The sequence below is a fragment of the Phlebotomus argentipes genome, unplaced genomic scaffold (assembly GCF_947086385.1).
Source record: "Phlebotomus argentipes unplaced genomic scaffold, Phlebotomus argentipes genome assembly contig_32, whole genome shotgun sequence".
In the NCBI taxonomy this organism is placed as follows: domain Eukaryota; kingdom Metazoa; phylum Arthropoda; class Insecta; order Diptera; family Psychodidae; genus Phlebotomus; species Phlebotomus argentipes.
Genome location: NW_026776187.1, coordinates 1,389,966 through 1,413,137, shown reverse-complemented (window position 1 = coordinate 1,413,137; position 23,172 = coordinate 1,389,966). Strand labels below are relative to the sequence as shown.

Here is a 23,172-nt window from a genome sequence, read left to right as displayed (position 1 = left end):
GAAATATTGATGTTGGGCCATTCAGCGGATGAAATAGTGCAAAATTGACCGATTTGAGGCCGGAAACACCCTAATAAGTCCGTAATTAATGAATTTTTCATGCGTCCGCTCCCTTCTGGTGCAGAAGAAAGGGTTGTAGCCGCTGCCTATCGGGTCCAGTGATGCCGGAAAAGGCAAACAAGGGACCCATTCACGCCCAGGAAGTGTGTCTCCATTCGTCATGATCCTGACAAATTGAGGGAGGCAAGAGTGTGTCAATATTTGACCATTTGAGATGAACAGACACTCAATTTTTTCCCGCTTCTTTGGCTGCGAGGGGGGGGGGGAAAGGAGTGGAAAACTATAAAGTTTGGGTGAGCAAAACCTCCTATTCCGTGTACAGTCATAGCGTCTAAGAATACCCTTTATTGCCGGAAAATCGATCGAGAAGCTTTCGTGAGATGCTCGTTTGATGTTATTTTTACCAATTTCCCACGTGAAGCCGCCAAATTGAGACTTTATTCGCAATTATCACCTCTTTTGAGACTGTCGACGGTCACCTGTGCTTTCGTCAATCGGAAGCAATATTGTCGTGGGGCAAATAAGGAAAACGCCTGACTCTATGTGGGCTTATTCAACTAATCACAAGTGTTTACCCAATGGCTTTTTCAAACGCGTTTGTATCTCAGGTGCTGTTAATACGACTGTGATGATCCGATGCTCAAATTAAGATGCTCAACGTCTTGTATTTTGTGTCTTTCTCCACGAGAATCCGACCACAGCTGATTGAGACGGCGATCTCCTTGAGAATTTCCCTCACGAGAGTTGTTTTCCCTTTTTTGCATAAACATACTTTTTTATTGAACCATGTTCTTTTGGGACGAAGACACACCCCAATAGATAGCTTGGCTGTATAGCGCCAGCCCATAGCTACATAATCAAATTATTTAATCGATTTTTTCATAAGCTCCCCATATTACACATTCACGTCGTCTGGGGCATGTCTCTGCAAAAGCTCAATGACGTCGAAGCATCTCGCACGGAGAAAAATTTCCACAGACTATTGATGGCTTTCCCGGCGGTTGTGCTGTCGCGAGAGCGCGAGAGAGAGAGAGAGAGAGAGTGTGTGTGTGAGGAGAGAGAATTTCCCCTCGGCGGAGAGACAGAGCTTTCCGGTGAGCTTTCAGTTTATTGTTAGAGACCACGTTCATCGGATTTGGAGGCATGGTGATGGTAGGAAAAAATCCCACCAAACATTTTCCCACCACCCTCGAAAATCCAATTCAACAGGTCTCTTTATTAAATTCAAATATGGGCAAAAACCTCATACTTTCCCACCCATATTTTTCACGATGCGAAAACCCGTGAAAACTCCATTCGATCCGGGAAAGTGTCTTTCAGATAAAATTCCTCTCGTCAGTGCAATATTAAAATGTCCATTGTTATGCATGGCTTTCATGCTGTTAGCTCTGCTCAGTTTTTTTTCTGAGGGTGAATTAAAAGCATTTTCTGGGAGAGGAAAATGCAATTTCCTCTCTGCTTTTGGCCTGCATGAAAAATTCCAGTCACAAATGCTGTTCTTCAGGAGACTCGTAAGGAACAATGAGACGGGATTTTGTGCAAACAATAAGCATAAATTGTGTGAAGAATTCAGAGTTTTGCAGGAAAATCCCAGCAAAATATTACTCTGTGTTTCGTCTCTCAATTAAGTTAGAATTTTGCCAGCCAGCATGAATGACGGAGGAGTTAATGAAAATTCACCTCCAAGTGGGAGATTTTCCCGGAAAAGCACAAATAGCCGGTGAGCAGTATGATTCATGATGAAGAAATCAGGATGATGGAAATCTCGTCAAATTGTCCAAAACACAGGCAGAAAATGCCAAAAATATAATGTCAGTTTATTGAACTCTGGAAGAAGAGGGCAAAAATGTTTGGGATTTGGATTAGACGAAAGTTTCTGAGGGAATTACCCAGAATTCGCTCCAAGAAATTCTTCAGCAACTCTTTAAAGTTGCAAAGCTTTAAAGCTCTCCGTTGAGAGTGTGAATTGTGTGATGAATGGAGTTCGTCTTGCATTAAATCTCCTCACTAGTCCATCACTTCTCACTCCTTTTGGCGTCACCATAAAGCCGCAGATGGTCGCCCCCTTCCGCCGGAAAGCGCGGCCACTCGAGAGGCCCAATTGTGAGCCGTGGATGCAGTAATGAAAATGCAAATGAGCCCCGGGAAGGCGCACGACAAAGGCAAATTGTCGGGCGAGGGTAAACTCTTGAAGACGCCGATGATGACGTGGAGGAAGATCTTCAATTTGCTTATGCAAATGGCAATTGAATTCGACAACCGGCAGAGACACTCGTGCTTTTGTAGACATTTTTCATTATTATTAATGGATTCCCGGGCCTCATGAGGCGGGCTTTCTGTTGCGATGTGCAAACAGATTTTCCAGACTATAATTTCATTATTAATTTGGAATTATCGTCATCGATGTGGACGCCGTTTCACACTGACAAAGGCCAGAAATTGGCAAAAACCTCACGATATGGCTTGGAAAATTAATTCAATTAACTTCAGAGCACGTAAGATTAAGGGGTTTTAGTTTTATTGGGGGTCCGAGAGGACCTTTTGTCAATTTCCATGCGAAGTTTCAGGTCAAGGACCACCAAAAGGTGTACACCATAATTTCATTTACCCATGGGAATAATTAATGTACCAGAATCATTCCAAAATGCATCCGTCGTGGCGGAAATTCAAATTCTATGCAAATTTTGTGGATTCTCGTGCCATTTCCATCAATCTCTTTACCCCCTGATTATCCCATTATCGGCCCGAGGAAATGAGCTTTTTCCACCAGCACACGACTTTTATCGATTTCATTACATCCACACCTCTCGAAGCATATGCTATTGCTTCTAATTATTGTTTATCTCGTGCCATTCATTCACTCGTAATTACAACTCTGTAGTACAGCACGGGCGATAAGGAGGACCCCTTCGCCTGTCCTCGACCGCCAATTTTATTTGTTACACCGCAGATCGCCCTTTATTGCAATCACACAGGGAGAGTGGGGCATGTGGACAGGGGATTATCGCATGAAATAATCGATTAGGGTTTCTGCGACTCTGAAATTTAACACGGATAGAAAAACACTGTGGAAAACTGTAGTGCTGCTATATGCATTAGTGTTTTTGGCACACCCTCTCGCAAGTCCCGCCCTGTTAGTGCTAAATTCAGGGCAGTATTTTAGTTGTGTTCTTGTCAATCATCAGGTGTCTGTATGATAGTCGAAAATTCATTCTCGGAAGGTTTACTTCGCAATTAAAACTTCCTGTTCATTCCATACACATTTAGAGTGATCAATTTCCGTGAAAATTCTCCACGAATGATAGATACTCAGTATCTCTCAGTTTATTGAGCTGCTCATGCATGTCAGTGATGCCGATATTCCAAATGATGCTGCTGTCGGGAGTGCATTGGTGGCGGGGTAGTCATGGGAACGTGGGTGGGCTGGTAAGGGTGGTCACGCACCCACCAGTTTGGCAACTCCCAAACAGACGTACCTCAAAGAGTTGGGAGAATCAATTTAATTAATTTCTCTCATTGTCTGTTGTTTTTTTCACTGGTTTTTGCCTCCGCGAGGCTCAAAGGAAAATTTAATTAAGAGCTTTCGGAAGAGATTACCGTGTTTGCGACACTCTGGCAGACTAAAGCATTGTAGCAGTGGAATGGGAGCAGAGCCCGTGCGATTGGCCAGTGATAAACCCTTCGGGGGATACCTGGAAAGTTCTGGCTAAAGCATTCTCATGATATTTAATCGTGGCCAGCTGGATCGATATGGCATCCTCCTCTGCTCCTGTCGTGAATTTATTTGCCATGCAGATGAAGTGGAAGTCTAGTGGGGAGCGCAAAGGTTACATGGCAACTAAATAACATGTGAGCTTTTAATTTTCCTGGTAATTACTAATGCTTTGGACGGAATTAATTAGCAAGGAACTGCCGAGTGGGTTGGAAAAAGCTCATTTTATTCTCTCTCTCCCTCTCTCTCTACCTATTTTGTGTGTATATCATTCCCAATTGGGTGGTTTTTCCCACTGCACCTCGTCTGAGCGAATCCAGGCGAGAAAATCTCAGCTTGGGAAACTTGCTGAAACTTTCTGACACAACATATTCAAGTTGCCACCCTCGCTCATCAGTACAATAGACAGTGAAAAGTGGAGGATGATAGTGAAGGCAGAAAAGTTGACTCACCTTTTTGGCGAAACAATCATTTCCGAAATATAGCCCGAGGAACATTCCAATTACAACCTTTCGTCTCAACGGAAGCTTTGAGAAAAGCTTCAGCAGCACACATAGTCTAATTAAGTGCGGAAAAATTGTAATTTTCATTGCCGAAATGATTAAATTGTCGGCAAACTCGTGTTTTCATGACGTGAAAGTGTAATGAGGAGCTTTCACGAGATCAAAGGCAGGTGTTTAGTTCAAATATTGAGAGGATTTTACCATGGAAATTTATCTCCATGCCGTGGAAATTGTGTGAATTAATTTAAATATAATTTTCTATTTTCTGGATAAGCCGAAGTCACTGGCAGAGAGAGAGACTTTTTAATCGTAATCCTACATTCCTCCGTGGAAGGAGTGTTCCACAAATGGGCAGAGCTTTCAGGAGGCTTTTAGGGATGTATGTATATTCTCTTTATGGTCATAGCGGTCATGGTCCTAATGGCAATGGCCCAATGTGGCTTTCCTCCTCTCCTGGGATATTTCCTTCCAAGAAATTCGAATTGAAACTTGCATGAATCGGAAGCTTAGCCGTAAATCACTTTAATAAATAAATTAGCGGTCATGAAAGTCTGTCGGTGCACTGAAAGTCATGGCAAATGAAAATTGACAGATTGCAGATGGTCATGGGAGAGCTTTTGGTGAGAAAAGCTCAGAGGATAATGGGAGGAAATGTGATTTTTCCGTCCGCGCAGAAAGTTTCTCCATAAATTTTGATAATTTACTTATTTCTTTTTATTATCGCACGCTTGGGAGAAACTCCAGAGGGAAATTCGAGGGCATGAGTGTGAAGCAGAGAATCACGATGCGGAGTAAAATCGTGTATGAAATTTGAATTTATTGAGGCTTCTTTCAGTGTGGAAAATTTGCAAATTCGCTTACGTGTGGAGACTTTTTTTTTATATTATTCGTCGGTACAGTTTCCATTGACAATCTGCTAATTTACTGGGCTGAATATTCGAGCGCTTTTGAATGGGAAAGTTGAGTAAAGTTGATGAAGCATGAACAAAAAAGCTTTCAGTTAAAATGTTGGCTGTATAGAAAGTTATTTAGAGTGAGTGACCAAAGTAATGATGAGTAAAGTTTTCCTTGACATTTTACCTCAATTTGAATATTTCCTCCCAATGTCAGTCATCCTTTGTCCACTCCTTCCGCTTTTCGCCAAAAACATGGGACGATCTTATTCGCCTCTCGTACAATTTTCCGGTGATTTGGACGCCACACAAAGGACGACACATCCCGATGGAAAATCTGTCCAAACACCGAGATTTCTCAGTGGAAAATTAATATCCGGCTTCAGAAACACTCTCGAGTCTGCCAGACAGGAGGTTTTCACCGTATAAGACACGTGTTTGGGTAAATTGTCACGAATTTTCTTGCGTGTAGCAAATTGACGATGAAGATCGTGAAACGCATTTTCCATGGGCTGAAGGGGAGTTCTGCGAAATGAAAATCTACAATTTCAAGTATGTCTCTCTCCATCTACAAGTGGAAGATTTTCAGTAAAGAGTGGATTACAGGGGCTTCACATTTCTCTCTTTTTTTCCAAGTAATGTTCAACAGGTAAATGCGAAGCAAGAGTAGAGGATATTTGGGCATGTTTTGCAGTGAGCCAGAAGCCCTCTTGGGAGGCTGAAATCCCTGCCTATTCAACTTATTGAGCACAAATGAAAAGTGAGGTGACATCAGAGAGTCTGTGCTTGTGAATCAGACCATCACAATGCGAGTCGTAGGATATTTCCACTGAATTTTCATTAAAAATCAATTCATGGAAATTTGAGGACATGCCTCGACCTCAAAGAGAGATCACACTTCAATGTCACTCGTCATTTTGCGACTTTGCCAGGGCGACTCTTTCAAATATTCTTTTGTGCAACCAGGGAAAATTCAAGCACAGCGGAATATTAAAAATAAAAATGAGTTTCTGTCACACTTGCTTAAGCATTTTATAATACGAACAAGACATTTTATTTCCAACTATTGCGATGCTGTACAGTGAAAGGACGCTTTATACATATTTAAAATCAATGAAAAATGCTTTTATGTGCAAAAACCAAAGTCTCTGAATTGAAAATTAATTCCGCTCCTTAATTCATTTTTCATGCTTGGGGGCCAAAGTTTTTCAGCTGCATCGCGGTAAATTAATATTTCATAATAACTCCTCTTGAAGACTTTTCAGACCGGAGGAAACTTGTGGGGGAGATTTTAAGTGGATTCTGAAAATAAATTAAATTGAATTGGCAGGAATAACTTACATCACAGGAATTGTTATTGAATTTTCTCGCTGATCATGGGGAAAAAAATTGAATTGTCCGCGGATTTGACCATTTGCCATTGGGTGCGAGCTGAAGTGAGGAGCTTTAAGAACAATTCTGTTCAGTGTGCAGTGCGAGAAGCGCTTCGACAGCATCTCTCGTGTGCTTTTACGATGTCAATTGGAGCCCTCCTGCCGTGGATTTCCCGCCAGGATGGATTTTACTGGCACTCGAGCACCCCAATTGGACACAGACTCGCACTCAAGCTCGACAGGAAAGCATCAATCATCACTAATCCGACATGAATTCACTTGTACGGAATTGTTGGCGCTTTGCACTCCTTTCACAGGAGCAGATTTTTCCTGAACTGTTGGGTCAGTCTGTAGTGCATTTACGACTTGTGTTCATAAATATTGTATGCGGTGAACTTTTGGTTTTGATCTCTCGAGCAGCAGCAGCGCAATGCAGTAGAATAAATATGCTTGCACTTTTCTAGGTATTTGCACTGAGTTAAAAGTATACATAAAATACATGGCAAATGAGTTGGGAATACACATTCAGACAGAGTGAATGCTGCTCTTTGAGCTCATTAAAGATATATTACGTTAGGTATGAACGCAGAGAAAATTAAACTCCGTGCAGGAGTTTTGTAAATTCATTCCAAGTCATGATGCTTTGGAGAGAAAGTTCTGGCAAATACTTTGAATTGTACATTAACAAAGGAAAGAGCTCTATTGGATGGGTATGAGGAGCTTTTTCGTGATTCCGTGCCGTTCGACGAGTGATATATAAATTAAAGACGATGAAAAATGGTAAGAACGCAAGACCTACGCAATAAATTGTGCTTGCCTCCATCCCTGGAAAACTGATACATTATCTTTTCGAGCATTTTGCCAGGCCTCTTTCCCTCGCCGTCACGAGAAGTGCGCGTTTTCTCTGCGGCCCATGGCACGAAAATTGTGATAATCCGTGGACTTTGGGTGGGTGAGATAAGAAAAAGCTCTCGTCACGTGAGTGCAAGTCAGCTGCAGGCAATTGAAATTCTTCCCTGGGGAATTTTTTCGTCGCTTTATCATCAAAATTCCTCTCAATATTTATGGAATTTTTATCAATTTCACTGTCATTCTCATGTCTCGCTTTTTGGCAGCTCCCAATTAATTGGCATTTTTTCCATTCTTCTCTACAGTGTGCGTTGCGTATCTTTTAGTATTCTAGGCACTTTTCAGATCACTTCCTATGTATTGTCTCCACTTCCTATGCGTTTCAATGTGAGCCGCCGTCCTCGAGATGGTGATTTGATTGATTTTTTATCAGCCCACGCGACTGGCGGACCTCAAGGAGAGCGCCAAGGTTCAGCATGCATCGCACAGTGTGGAAAATCGCAGTGTGGAAAAGACCATTCACCCGATGACCAGCGAGACAGGGAATCTCCGATCGCAAACGTGGAATGGGGTCATGAGGAAGACTAAATATTTATTGGAAAAGTTTTTCGTGAAATTGCACGTAATTATAAATTTTCTCTTTATTTCGCCCTCAATTGGCAAGAGAGCTTCGAGGACTGGGAGAGTGGCTGCGGGAAAAGAAAATTCAAATTGAACTCACCAGCGTAATTGAGTCTGAGGGCACGAAGATGGAAGATAAATTGGGGAGTGGAGCACAAAGGGGAGGATCGCGAGGGGGAGTGGGTCCACACCAGGGCTTCATTGGGGGTTGATTGAGGTGGAAGAAATGTGAGTGAACTCAATTAAGACGGGAGACAGGCGAAAGAAAAGAAATCAACATGGTGGAGAGCAGAACTTTGTGCTGGTCAGAAGGAAAAAGCATCGCGCGCGCCAAGAGTCAATTGGAAAGGGGTTCAAAGTACCTGAAGTCGAACCCTCAATTTCCTCTCTTCTCATATTAAGCGAATATAATGGCGATGGTGGTTTTCCTTTCTGGTTGACTGATCCCCAAACAGAAAAGATAAACACACCTCAACAAGCAGCTTCCAAGAATTAATTTCATCGCAACAGATTCGCTCTTTGGACTAGAGGAAATCTGGGCACTTTTGTGGAGGAGATGAAAAACGTCTCTGCCTCAAATACACACATCATTCTTGCCAACATCCACCCGGCTTTGCACGCAGAGCTTTCGCCTCCGTGGGAAATTCGCATGATTTACCGAGTGTTGTGTGTTGTACATGTGAAAAGTCTCGGTTGGCAGGAGCTTTAGCGGGAGCATTTTTCTAATTTTAGAATGCAGAATCTCGCGAGAGAATTCAAATATAATCTTTTGTACATGAGTTTGCGATGATAGCGGAGGTCGATTGCAGAAAATTAAACCTTGATTTTCCGTACAAGAGCTTTTTCAATGCACATCAAGATAAGCTATAGTGGAAATAGTATTTTCCATAAAGCTGCCATTCAATTGCCATCGCCGTACCTGCAAAATTTCAAGCTTGTAATGAAGCATACACTTTGCTACAGCACACATAGATTCAGAGCATAATTCAGTTAATAATGGTGGAATCAGAAGCACTGGCAAACTTATTTCATATCACATAACGTTTCGGGTATGTTAGCGAAAAGTGTACTTGAGCGATTTTGCGATGTTGCGGGCGTACAATTTCTCGCTCAGGTAAACTGCTGTGAGTGTTTGTGTGTGTGTGTGTGTCGGTGCAATTTCAGGCAGGTGCCACGCTTCGCAGAATCCATTTGCGCTTATGATTACCATTGATGGCATAATTTGAAGTTCCCCCGCAGATTCAATCGTGCGTTATCGCCATTGCAGCGTGGAAAGCTGCGCCAAAAGCTCCGCGTGTCGGGTTCGCGAGAGCGCTAATCATTCTCAATATCAAATTTCCACACGCCGCGTGTAAATGGCATCCTCCCGGTTAAATTAATTGCTATTTTCATGGAGACGCTATGGCGTCCCTTTAGATGAAGACGATGAGCTCGAGACGTGGCCCACCTACAATCGTATAAATAATTGAAGAAACGTGAGAGGGAAATTGTAGTCTCACCGAGGCTGTAAGACCATCGAAATAATCATAATGCCACTTTTCTCGGCGGTAATTTCACGCTATAATTGAAGTCATTCGCCACATCACCTGCTTTTATGGCTGTTGTCAGCCCATCTGCAGAAAATTGGAATTTGGACACTGTCCCACAGGACAACGACAATAAACATCAAAATGTATCTCTCTCATAATTGATCACAAAAGCGCTTCCCGTCTTAATTGCCACCCCCAAACCGAAGGCTTGTCGCACCGGAAGACTATGGGAATTATTGCACTGTATTTCCCATGAGAGGATTTGTGAGTTATGTCCTGTGTTTGTGCCAAGAACTTATATTGCATTTTCGACAAACCGAATGAGAGGTTGTAAATTCTATTGATTGAAATCTACCTGCATCACGATACTCGAGGCATAAATTCAATAAAATCTATTGGAAATCCAAGCCCAAGAGAGCGCTCCATTGCTGTTTGAAGTGAATTTTCACATATTCCGCACATTTTCCTGGGTGTTGAAGAGAAACTTTGAATATAACACTGTACGAACAAAGTATTTTATGTTCTGAGCCAATAATAATTTTGCTTCACCCCCAAAAAAAGGAGACCTTCTAAAAATGCTTTTAGCAGATTTTATTACGCAGTAAAGAATAAATGAATGAATCAGAGAGATGTTTAATTTTCGAAAAATGATCCCATCTCTTTTAATACTTGTTACCCATTTTACAATGTAATTCTGAAGACACACATTGAAAGCTTTTATCAAACTGCACTGTGCATTGAGTCAACAAAAATGCTTCGTTGCGAAGCGAAGAGGAAGTCAACATGCAATTTGGGAGAATATTTTGCTCATTTGAGAGCTTTGATTGAATTTTCAGGCTGTTCAGGGTCCACTTTTGACAACTTTCCCACCCACGGGCGCATCCTCAGCGGGCGACTTTGTAACTTTTCCCACTAAAAACTTTTCAACACATTCTTGTCCCATTTCAGCTTTATATCTCTCCTTTTCCGCCCCAAATCTCACGATTGCAAGCACCTTGGCAGGGCTTTTGCGAGGCAGTTAAAGTTTAATGCCGGAGGATCGTTGTGTGGCATTGTCTTCGTCTTTCACGCACAGTGAAAATTAATTTAGGCGGTCGTTAGCATGCAAACAGCCAAAAAGCTCTAAATGCAGCTGTGAAGACAGCGAGATAATTTAGCGATATCGCAGAGCCTGAGTGTTAAATTCGTTAAATTAATTACAAACAAGCTCAACGTGAGACTAAATGGACTTTTCAATTCAATTAAATTTCACATAAGCTTCCTGAATATCATATTAATTGTCAGGCAGGGGACTTTACGTCACTCTAAAACCTGGCAAACTATCACTTTCGCCGCAGTCAAGTGTAGGGGAAGATGGAACAGCAAATTACTGCCTATCCTTCTTGCCATACCACAAGGATAATGAGGTGCAAATGCTGGCGAGCGAAAGGAAATCCATTTATCGTCTCCGGAATCGATTAGTTATGCATGGCATCATTTGTCACCTTTTCTTCTCTCATGGCCAAAAACAGAAACGGCGATCGGCAACTTATCAAATTTGGGTGATTTGTTTGGGCGAGAAGAAATCAAATCCCATGTATTTTCCTTCCCGGCGCGATAAAGCCAGAACTAATGGATTGGATGCCCAGATAAAATCGTAAGGTTTGATTGAGGCTTTGAAATGTCTTAGATCGCAACGCTGAGATAATTCGCGCGCGCTTCAATCGATTTGCCGAAACAGTCGCAATTTGCAGAAAAATTCACACAATACTTTCCGCTCTCATTAAATGCTATCCAGAGAAATTGCCTGCGCGTCTTCGTGAAACTTATATTCTTCTTCCGCTCTGGCAAATCGACTTGGGGCAATTTTGCATTTCACATGAAATACTACCCATACATTCGCGAATGATTGCGCATCAGGCATTTAGGATCAGAGATTATCAGGGTGTATTTTGAGAAATGTGATCCACCCTGAATGCATCGAGAGAGTGAAGAATGTTATCTCACAGCATGAGGAATTAATTTAAACATTCACTCTGGAATGCTAAACATTCAGCGCGACGCTCTGGTCGAAAATCAATACAAAGGAGGAAATATTGAAGTTGCAAAATATGCACAAAGAAGATTTTCTTCCGAAAGTTAATTCCCAAGGAATTCTTTATCTGAAATACAGCATAGAATGCTGTTTGCAGCACAACTTTCTGTTAATTGTTCAGCATGAAGTTTTATCGTAGAAAGATAATATTTTCTTGATGTTCAGCGTGCACTTTTTCATCAGATATCTCACCCTTGTCCAATATCAATTTGCCCTGTTTTCCCCGGGAAAATCCAATGGGGAGCCTTTCTCTCTTGAGTGGACTTTCAAGGAATTTCATCAGGATTCTCGAATCCTCTTCAAGTGGCCAATAAATTAGTGTGTAATCTTCTAAATGCGAAATGTCTTCAAAATTTCACATGGAAGGATAGAATTACGGTCACTTCTCGACCTCTTCCGCCAACGCTGCTCTGGAGCTTTATTAAATTTCCTGCGAATTCCCCGCCCATAACTATCATGGCCAAAATCGTTCGACAGTTGCAGCAAAACTCAATTTCGCCTGATGAATGAGCGAGAATGTTGATTTGGGATGTTCGAAATAAGGCGCTCACGGAGCGAGGAACACTCAAAGGAGGGATTAAATTAGAATGTATGGAAAAAAGGGAGCGAATCACTATTTATAGATATTCACATTTGGGGCCTGATTTGATGTGTTTTCGGGGAGCGAGAAAAAGGCAAAAGCAGAGGAAATTGGTCTTCAGCTTTTCCACCTCATCCCACAGCCCACATTGCCAATGTAATTCCTTCTGGTAACAGTTCTTGGCGAGGGATTTGTATGTCTTTTTTGCGCCCTTTCGCCTCCCATTTAAATCATTTTCAATATCAGCCCCGCATTATTCGGTGCTTTTCACTGGGAGACTCACAGATTTTCCACTGTGATTAGATTCTTCGCAATACAACTCCTTACAGCAAAAGCCATTGCTGTCCATTTGGATTTCCTTCTTGGGGTGCTCCTTTCACAGGGAAAAAAAGAGGGATTGATTTGGGGGGCACTGAATAGGTTGAAGTTATGAGAGAAAAGGTTTTAAAGATTTAATTCTTGATATGTCAAAAAGTTCGTTTACCTGTCAAAGTGACATAACGTGACAGCTGTCACATTGACAGGCATTTTAAAACATCACTCGCCCCTCGCAATTAAATAATACAAAAGCAATCGCGAGAGCAAGAAAACATCCACACAAATTCGCTTGTTTTATTAAAAATTCATCGATACGGGCCTGCTGCTTATCCTCCGTGGCAAGTGGACCATCTGCTGTCGGGATTAGTTTAATGAAATTGTCTAATTTGTCCAATTCCATTCTTCGCCACTCCATATCTTCATGGGGCGCTTCTCCCATGCAATTTAGCCGAATCGATTGCTCGACAGGGGAGAGCTTTTTACCAAGGGAGGCTCTTTAAAATCAATGACCATCTGAGCGATTTTCACCCGTGGAGAGGGCAATTGAGGAAATAGGTGAAAAATTCTCTCCCTCGAAGGCAGCACGTGCCCAGAATGGAGAAAATGGTAATTGAAATTTTTACACATTCCTTCGATAATTCCATCTGGGCATTCTTATCCATTCGCCCACTCCCAGAGTCATATTAAATTTGTTAGAAATCCAATTTACGATGATTCTGTAATAGTAATTTGAGAATAGGTGAACGGAGAGGCGCACAAAATTCCCCACTATTTTATAGAAAATTCCTCCAAGGTATAGAGAAAGAAAAAAACGCTCAAAGGCCAGTAAAGGGGAAGAGTAATTTTCTGAATGAATATCAAAAGGTCTTCTTTTTGATACATATAGAAAGGGATATGATGGCAAAACATTTCACTGAATACTCACCAACTTTTCCCATTGGGTGGATAAGTTTTATGAAAAGCTCTGACCTTAGCGCCTAATCAATGAATTATAGTAAATTACTCTCACATCTTCGGTCCCTTTGCGAGCTTGCGATAAAAGCGAACCCATCCGAAATTTAATAAATCCCCCTCAGCCAATGGCTTCTCGGCCAGAGGGGATTGGAAGGTTCTTTGAGGAGGAAGAATTCGTTATAGAATTTATTGAATATTAATTGAAGAATTCATGACGGAGAAAAAAGCGGTGGAATGAGTTGTCCGTCCTCTGAATAAATATCCTAGGCGAAGGGTATAAGTTTGTTCAACTCTGATCTTGGCGGCGAAGACGTCCGAGGAGAGGCAACTTTTTCCCACCCAAACTTTTCCTCTGCGGTCACAGGAGGGCCCACAAAGGCGTGTTGGCATTAAATTGATGGAATTTCCTCTCCCTCGGCGGCCCCCGGCCTCGTGCTGAGCCCCAATCGAATTTGGACGCTGTGCAGACATGAGATTTGTCGCCTTCGTCACTCTCGGAATTATGTTTTATGTCCATTATGATAGTAAATATCAGCCATAAAATCTCCCCTCGGATGTCAAGGCGCTCTGGGAAGGTCAATTGAATTCCTGGATTGGATCACATGTGAGATCTCGGGGCAAATTGGCAAATGCCAGCTCGCATGGTCTCTGCTTCCAATCTATTTTTATTAATTATGATGATACAATAAAAAAATGCTGAGAAATCTGCGGTTCTCCGCTATGACATGCCAGAGATTTGCTGGGGATTTCTCGCGAGAGATTTATAGAGCGATTCTGACCAATTTTCGTTGAGTCACAAAATTTCTTTCGTACGCAATTAATTGCTACACGCAAAATATTGGGAAATTGTTCTGAAAATGCGCAAGAGTACAGAAGAAAGGGCTTCACAACTGACATGGGCATCATGCATTTATGAACTTTACAGCTATACTACTTTGGAACACTTGACAAAGCATGAATTTCTAATACAAAACATTGTGTGAGATTCATCGCGCACAATCGAGTGACTCTCGCAAGATTTCTCTCAGGCAGTAAATTAATCTTTTATGAGGAGAAAGGCATTCTGAAGCCATAAAATCCGGGCCGAAAAATATATTCTTCACATAAATTCGCGCGAATATCTCGCATTTCGCCGCGAAATTGTTGAGAATTCTCACCATACCGTCGTGTGACAATAAATAAAATGTGTCCAAAAGATGCCACAGTGGCTGCGAGGAGGTAAAAATAGCCCAACTTGTTGACAATCGCATCACCTTCTCTGCCTATTTCGGAGCTTTGGCCCTTGCTAAGCTTTCTCTGTCCCCTGGAAAGCTTCCCCCAAACCCGAGGAGTCCCACTGGAGGCGCGCACGCTGCGCACGCAGGGCGTCCTGAGAGGCGCGGCCCTGGATGCGGACCGGGAGTCTCTCCGGACACAGCCCGGGCTCCGCGGGCGCCTCTGCTTGCACCCTGGCGTGTCGCCCCAATGCAGCCCACAGTGTGCAAGTGGCGGCGAGCCTGGGGTGAGTGACACTCTTCCAAAACACCCGAAACCCAATCCTCAGCCATTGATTTGCCATTGAAGCCTCTCCACTCTCCGTGCGGAGCCCAGAGTTGCAGGGCGACCAGATGGCAATCCAGTTTAATCCCATTTGTCTAGCTCAGTCTGTCCCAATATTTGCCTGTTTGCACACCAAATGTTTGCGCCGTGGAACTAATTTGGAAACTATTGTTTGTCCCGAAAGCAATCACACGTTTTGAAGTGTTTTGAAGTGAAGACACTATTTGCCACAAAGAGCACGAACAGAAATGTGTGGTTTGTCGCTTGGCGGCTGTTTAATGGGACTTTCAGCGAATTCGGGCAATGAGAGCAAAAGTGTTCAGTTTGGAGCACAATTTAGCGCGATAAATTTACAGGTCGCAACTTTGAGGATCAGTCGATCTGAGATCATTCAAACAACATTCATCCTATCCTCCTGACTGAGTCATCTTTGATCTGGAGTGCTGGCAACTCTGCTCCCAAGTCTCACTTTGGTAGCCGAAGTGTCGTCACAGAAGTTCTCTCTCGCCGCCTCAATGGAATTCGTGTCAGGCGCACGAGAGCGCGTGAAGGGGACGGCGCGCTGGGGCAGCGCTCGTGCCAGAACGAGTGGGCAGGCGTGCGAGAGCGAGAGCCCGACCGCGGAAGAGAGTCTCACATGTTGGCTGACGGAGCTGGTTATGCTTCGGCTGTCAGCGAGAGGTCTCCTCAGTCTCAGCTCGACCAGGCCAGAAGGCATACAGTCGGTAGCGTTTGCCGCGTCGTGAGATAACTTCTCCTCTCTTTGGTGGCTGCCCCCGCATCTTGGATGCTGGAGGTGTGACGTTGTCGCATTCGTGACAGTGTGAACGGCCCGAGTGACCCAGAGTGCAGAGTCGTGATCCTCTTTCTCTCCCATCTGCCAATCTCCGCCCTGCTGTCTCGCTCTGGTGCTCCGGAAAAACGCACACACAGTGACTCTCTGCTCGGGAAGATATCTCGTGAAAATTCACCCACACAGATCGCACACTGGTCGCCTCGTGATGGCTCTGGCGTGAGCCAAGGTGAGCACGCGGCGGCGTGAACGGTGCTCCATGGCCAATGTGATGTGCTAAGAGGTGAATTTGGATGCTAAGTGAACCCCAAAATTGCAAACTCCACACACATACACACGCGCACGGGCTTTATGTAAGACTCAAACGTACACCTGAGACTTGAGATCCGAGGTGGAAAAACTCCTTTGCCAGTCCAAAACAGTGGCCCGGCTGACATTTGGCCACGCGGACACTCCGGGAGGGTCCACGTGATGGCTTAGCCGTGCTTCCTGGCTGTATGCTGACGATTCGGCAGATGGCTAAGCGCGGATCCGCGAGAGAGTGCGAGAAACAGGGCTAGACGGCCCTCCTAGGCTCCTTTCCTGAGGATGCTGCTATTTTTACGCCAACCGCTTCGCGCGTGTCGCTGAATTGTTGGTCTGAATTGTTGAAATACCTGAATAATATTCCAACAGTAAATCCCCGCTCGGTTTTATAGTGCAGTGAAGCCCCCAGACTCTCGAGGTGCTCCCCAATTCGCTCCCCTCCGATGTTGAGTGCGTGAACAGTGACCGAGTGACTCCCGGCTGTCCTGTTCGCGCGGTGCTATAGAGATCGCCACGGTGGCCGCCTCCAAGGGGTCTCGGGGAGCCTCCGCGGGCTGCCTTGGCGCCACACAAGACACCACCGGCGGCGAATCACCACGGCAGGGCTCCACAGATGGCCAGATGCAGCGATGTGGCCTCTGCTCCCTGCTGTCGCGCCTCCTGAGGCGCGCCATGTGCGTCGGATCGCGCCGCGGAAGTGGCGAGTCCTACTATCAGGAGCTGGAGACCACTGTGAGTACCGCAAAACAGGGCCGATGAAACGGGGTCGTGCCCAGAGTCTATCGAGTTGTCACTATTTTAGGTGGGCAATTTAGGCTTGATCTGGGTCATCTGCTTATCAGGGCAGTTGGTGAGATTATCGGCCGTTATCAATGCTATCGCTCTGCCATTACTTGACCTTCTTAACTATATTGAGGACCTTTGGAGGGTCGAATTGGGTTCCAGAATTAATGGCTTAGGAGAAAACATCTTTACCCTTCACTTTGTAGACTTCTTTGGTTGAATCTTGTACTCTTTTTTTAAGGTTGCTTCTAAGATTGAAAAAACTAGATTCAGTTAAACAATGTTTAGTGTGCTCACAAAGATCTTTATTTTTCCACCTATTTCTTATCGTCTCAGAATTGCATTTTTAGAAAAAAAAATTGCCGAAAAATTACAATAACGTCGGAAATTTTATTCTGAGAAAAAAACATTCGACTGCATATCTATGAATTGGAGATCAAACCCCCTATAAATGATCAAGTCGTTGCAATTTGAACAGCTGTTTGGCCACCAGTTTAATCTGCAGTTGCACTTGCAATAATGTTCCCAGATAGATTTCCAGCTATATCAACAGATCCATTTCCAGTAACATTTCCAGTTCCGTTTACAGTCTGATTTACTCCTGATACCCTTACACCAAGTGTTGCGTCTACTGAAAGTTCAATACTGACGCCGACAGAAGCAACCACTAAAGAAAGGAAAAAAAAGTCAACTGCTACACATTAAGACGGCTTTTTACTTATTTTCTTACCCGTTATTGGTCTGGCTGATGATGATTCTGAAGAATTCAAACAATAATATAAATCAACATCACCACATGAGGCAAATCCTCTTCTACTTACTTGCCATATGGAAAATCAAGAGCATCAGCAGAAAATTTCTGGGGAAACTTGCACTCTTCGCCATGTTCACGAAAAAACTGGTTGGTGGAAATTTTTTGAAAAAAATGACTTAAGCAAAGTCGTGAACATCGTGAGGAGAATATAAAAGGCCATACCATAAAAATCATTCCTTATCGAGTACCGTTGGATCCTGAACTGTCACAGCGTACGCAAAAGATCATATGATTGTGAAAGAGGGCCATTAAGTTTGAGAAAGCCCGTCGATACACCCACCCACAGGCAGGGGCGAAAGGTCAAATGCTCGTGACATTTCGCAAGCTCTCAATAGCTTGTCAAATAGTGCTGGAGACGTGGGGGGAATTTAATTACACTGGGGATGAAGCGGAAATACTTTTATTGCTCTATCCTGGAGCTTCAAAATTTCGCTGCGAATGTCGCGATTAAAGAGCGAAAATTCCATTGATTGAGGGTGGCTCCCGTATCGTAAAACGCGGTGTCTCTTTCTCTGGCTGTTCTTCTTTTATTTGTCGTCACATCAGGTGGCTTTATGGGGATGATTTTGATGATCTACTCGAGTGAGGAAAAGGGGCAGTAAAAAGCGGGATGCTTGCCATCGCGCGAAATTCGAATGAGAAATTCAAGAGATAGGAATGAGTGAATTGTTGTTCTCATTTGCTCGGCGAGATCACTATCAACATTGGTGTTATCTTGACGTCACTGCTAATATGCCTCAGTCACTTGATCTGCGCGATGGTAAGTGGAATGTTTTGGATGATTTGAGCGCATTGGCCATAAAGAACGGCTCAATTGAAATGCCCGGTAATCTATCGCGACTCTCCAGGCGGATGATTTCCGAACTGATGAGATAGCGTGAAAGTAGTCACCAAGACTGTCCTCCTCAACACCGGATGACCTTCTTCCGTTCAAGAGCAGAGAGGATGAAGAGACAGGCTGAGGAGAGACACTCAAATACTTTTACTCTTATCATCAAAACTGAGAGTATCCATACATAAATGAGAGATAACTTCTCTTATCGCACTGTCAACATGTGGTATTATGTGTTGGCGCTATTTTAGTGATAAAACTCAGCGCTCTCAGCAAGGAGACACACTAGAGACACTATAAAGCCCCTGATCGTGTGCAGGTTGAGCAGTGGAGCCATCCTGTGTCGCTGGGACGTTGTCTGTGGAATGTCCATAAAGAATTCAAATTGATGCGGAGCAAATGCCAGTCCGGCGAGCGGCAGAAGTCAGGGCGAGAGAGTGGCCCATATCGACAGAGGGAATTATAACAAGCCAATATTAGCAATGCTATCAATCACTCTCCGAGGGTGTATCTGAAATTCACTCAAAAATAAACACTTCTTCGACCGTCAGATAGGCATCTAACATCGAGAGTGTACTACAGGCGAATAATCCTAATTCAATATTCACTCCATGTGTCCATTCCATCACTGTCTATTTAAAATTAAGCACCATTAGGCCTGCCATTTTCCATCATCAAAGCGACACTCTCGCCTGGGATGCCCGGGCGGCGTTCCCAGGCACCTTTTGGGGCGTCGGTATTGAAGGTGGAATGATTAATTATGCAAAGTGACTGTGAGTCTTGGAGGCACTCACTTCAAATTCAATTGTGAGGGATGAACATCTCACACGCCAAAGTTCATTTTCACGTGGCTGCAAGAGCTTTCACACATGTCGCGACTAAATCAACACGATAAGCGCAAAGTGTCTGTCACACACTTCCTAGGAAATCGTGAAAATAGGCCACTTCTTGTGGAGTTTCTCTGCCTCTGTGCAAGTTGTCAGGGAGAGCAATTGATATTCTTGAGGAGAGTCTCCAGTGGGAAATTTAATAGGGTTTTCCGCCAGGCACGGATTTATGAAAATTGGATGGTGAAATTTCTGTGTGGTTTTTCTACCCCCAAAACACTGCAAGAGAAGAGTGGATTGCAATTCGCTGGCGAAGAAAAGTTTTCCAGAGGCTTGTGAATTTTTTAAAAGAAAATCCCATCACAGTAAATACAGCAATCATGATTCCATGGCTGAAATAATAATGAATTGTTATGCTCTCCCCTCGTCTGTTGACTTACACTCCATCAGCGAAAGCTTTCAGCAATGACTGTATTAACATATGACTCGGTATAATATATGTATGGGCTCATGAAAAGTATCATCTTTGACTTGAATTTCAACGAATTTTTAGCGGTGAAAAACAAGAAAAATCTCAACGGAGAAAAAGTGCCACCATTGAGAATTTAATTAACTTCAGAACGACCTGAGGCAATTTGGGAATGAGTCTGCAAAAGCTTCGAAGATGCAGCAAATGTGAGCCTTGTTTATCATTTCCACTACAAATATTTACATTTCGCATCCTCACTCGCGTCCAAGTGCGCTCGTCTTCAGGAAAAAGCCTAGCATTTCATGTCAATTTTCCATTCAAGCCAATTAATGGCGCTCAGAAAAATAAGGAAGAAAACCCATTTTTGCATACAATAGTGATAGTTTTTAATATGAACAAAGCTCAAAGAGCGATTTGTTTTTATATTTGATTAGATACAAGAGGAGAGCTTTTCAGTATGTGGAATTATTTTGCAATTATTAATTATAGTTATGCAATTGCATGATAGGCTTTTTAATTGATTGTTATTGCTGAATTGATAAGAGACTCAATGGTTTATGGGATAATATCTTGTGGGAAATTGTATGGCAAATGCTATTTAATTAGAAGTTTAACCTCTGTCGCGTATTTCGCTGAAATACCTGCAATTTTGACCTCTGATGTACTTGTGGTGAAGAAAGTGCTCTCGTGCGAAGTGAAAATCTCCCAAGAATAGCTCTGGATTCATGTTTGAGATGCATATGGAAATAATTTTCCTCGAGATTCTTTCCAACACCTCTCTCGGTCTATTTATAGCGCCATGAGATGCACTTCCTCTCGTCACCCTCGACTCTTTCACCCTTCGTGCAAGTGGCATTGTTCTCACAGAGAAGTGGAAAAGCCTCAAATCAATTTCCACAGACAGTGAGAGTTGTTGGGAAGAGCTTTCATTTTACTCTTCCTCGTGTCATTGTCTCTGAGGGTAAATCAATAGCATTCGGCATAGGAGAATAGTGTAGAGATTTTCTGATCTCTGGCAAATTCCCACGATATAAATCCCCCTTGGCAGAAACGTGGATCTGTCTTCACTTGGCAAGACTGATTGTGAATTTTCACCACAAAAGCACTCAACAATGCATTTTTCTCAGGTGTTTCTACCACCGCCGCAAACACTCAATTTTTCCCGATAAGGCGAATTATTATTGTGCCATTTCCCATTTCCACTGACCGATAGCATCGCGCTTTTCTGCGCTTCGCCGCAACTGATTGCCAAGATGATGAAATTCCATCCTGGAATTGAGTGCCATTTGGAGCAGCCTTTTCTCACTACAGCGATGGAAATTTTCCATGTGAGGCCTCTTATCGGGCGTCCCGAGCTTTTTCGCGCGCTCTTGTGCTGTGAAAGCGAGAGGCTCTCCGATGGTACAGAATATGTAATAAGTTTGGTGCAGGTCAGGGCTCCTACACACTCTTAGTTGGTAATAAATTTTATGTCGTGTCAGTGAGACTGTGTGCCAAAGTTTATGGTGAACGGAGGAAGTTTTTTTCTTGCTTTGAAAAATGTCTGGGCCATTTTTCCTCGTCTGCACAACCGTGAGGACTTTTCGCAGAAAGGAGTGTTGTGTGACATGCGGGAAAAATCAGTGGAAACTCCTATCCCGGCGAGCATGTTCGCCCGTCTGCACGTGAGGCGTTGGTATTTGTGCGAAATGATGTCAAGCATCTCAAGTATAATTGATGCATTACCATAAAAGCCCATGGTGGGTTATTATTTGTGCTACATGTCGCGAATAAATCACACCATGAGTCGACTAATGTGTTTGGAAGTCAATGCGTTTCTCGAATCACTCAATGCGAGGAGGGGCGAGCTGCCTGGCCACACTCCTCCGGTCGGTGATTAATTCTCAAGGAAGACTGTCAGCTGCTGCTTCGCCTCCATTAATCAATTGCTCGCGGGGTCGCGATGGACCGCAGTTCTCCCGTGGGTGATACGCATTGCACGCATTTGAGCGCTACTGCATCACTCCTGAGTGTGACCTTACCGGCGGCACTTGCTGCAGGTGGAGCTTTAAGCTTAAATTTCTGCAATGTTGCGCAGTTTCCAATTTGATTCTAATAATTGTAAAATCGCATTAACAACATTATTGTTAAACACACATTATTCATTAAATCATAATTACAGTACGCACTTTTCACGGGCCAGGTGATAATTGAAAGCTCATTAATTTCAGGTGAATGTGAAAAATCGCATTAGTACAGTTATGGTCACTATCGGACGCTCTTTTGAGTCCCATTCAGCCCCTGGCCCACATTTTCCGCCCAAGGAAAAGCCTGAAAGGCTTAGCTGCAAGGCAATGCAAATCACCATGAATCGCGCCCTGTTTGCGTGCCTCATCGTGCAGAAACAACACGTCGGGCATTGAGAAGAGGGTGTTGACCTTCGTCACAAGAGAGCTTTTCCACACTGAGCCTATCGCTCCGCCGAATTACAAGCATAGCGTGTGCGATTATGCGGGGTGGCTTTTGTGGTGTGTAATTACATGCCTGTCACGGCGAAAAGGGGTCGCTGAGAAAGCTCCGCGGAGCTTTTCCGCCGCCTCTCTCCGGATTGGATGGACCGAGAGTGGGCCATGGGGGCCTAATGGCAGCGATGCTGTGGAGTGTGAGACATCCCAGCAGCATTGTTATTGTTATGATTGTTATTATGTGTGTACGAGCATGGCATGAAGTTGTCAAGGCAATTTTGCCCCATTATATTTTAATATTTCGCCCACTTTACGCATTTTTCTCCTTCTTCGCTCGTCGTCTTTTAGTTTTCATGTGACAGAGGATATATTCATTGATTTTGGTCACTTTTACGATCAACATTGATTTGGGTGATGAATTATTACCCTCGATACAGAGTAGTTAATAATTTAGGGAAAAGTCTGTGTGTGGTCTCTGGAGAGAGCTTTTCACTTTAATTTTCTTGTTAATATCATCAGTGCTTGATTTCTAGAACAAACATATCTCTAATTTCTTGGATTTCATTCCCTCGTTTTGCTAGCTCTGCATGCTATCTCATCCTCACCGCTATGTTTGCAGAGCTTACCCATAAATCATAATCATACGAAAGCTTCAGGCAATGCAAGTTGCATGCCAAAGTTTACCCGGGCGAAAGAAGGAAATGCAGACGAGCACAGCTTTAAATACCTTGAGGGGGGATTTATTCGCTTGTCGCCGGAAAATGTACACTGTAACGAGCTTTGGGATTGTAAATTTCAATTACAATCTAGAGTTGGGCATTACGAAGCTGGGGATTGTCGGATTCATGTTCAATTTTTGCTTATTCCACGATAAGATCTTCCATAAATTTACCTGTTTG

General features: G+C 43.4%; 1 protein-coding gene across 1 annotated transcript in view; it reads left to right on the top strand.

The window, feature by feature from the left end:
- The first annotated feature begins 15,705 nt into the window (after nucleotides 1-15,705).
- Nucleotides 15,706-23,172, top strand: part of LOC132264168 (uncharacterized) — a 44,691-nt gene continuing 37,224 nt past the window's right edge. Inside the window, exon 1 of the mRNA XM_059764272.1 lies at nucleotides 15,706-16,836. Coding sequence (XP_059620255.1) covers nucleotides 16,726-16,836 — 111 coding nt within the window. The 5' untranslated portion in view covers nucleotides 15,706-16,725. The remainder of the gene's footprint in view (nucleotides 16,837-23,172) is intronic.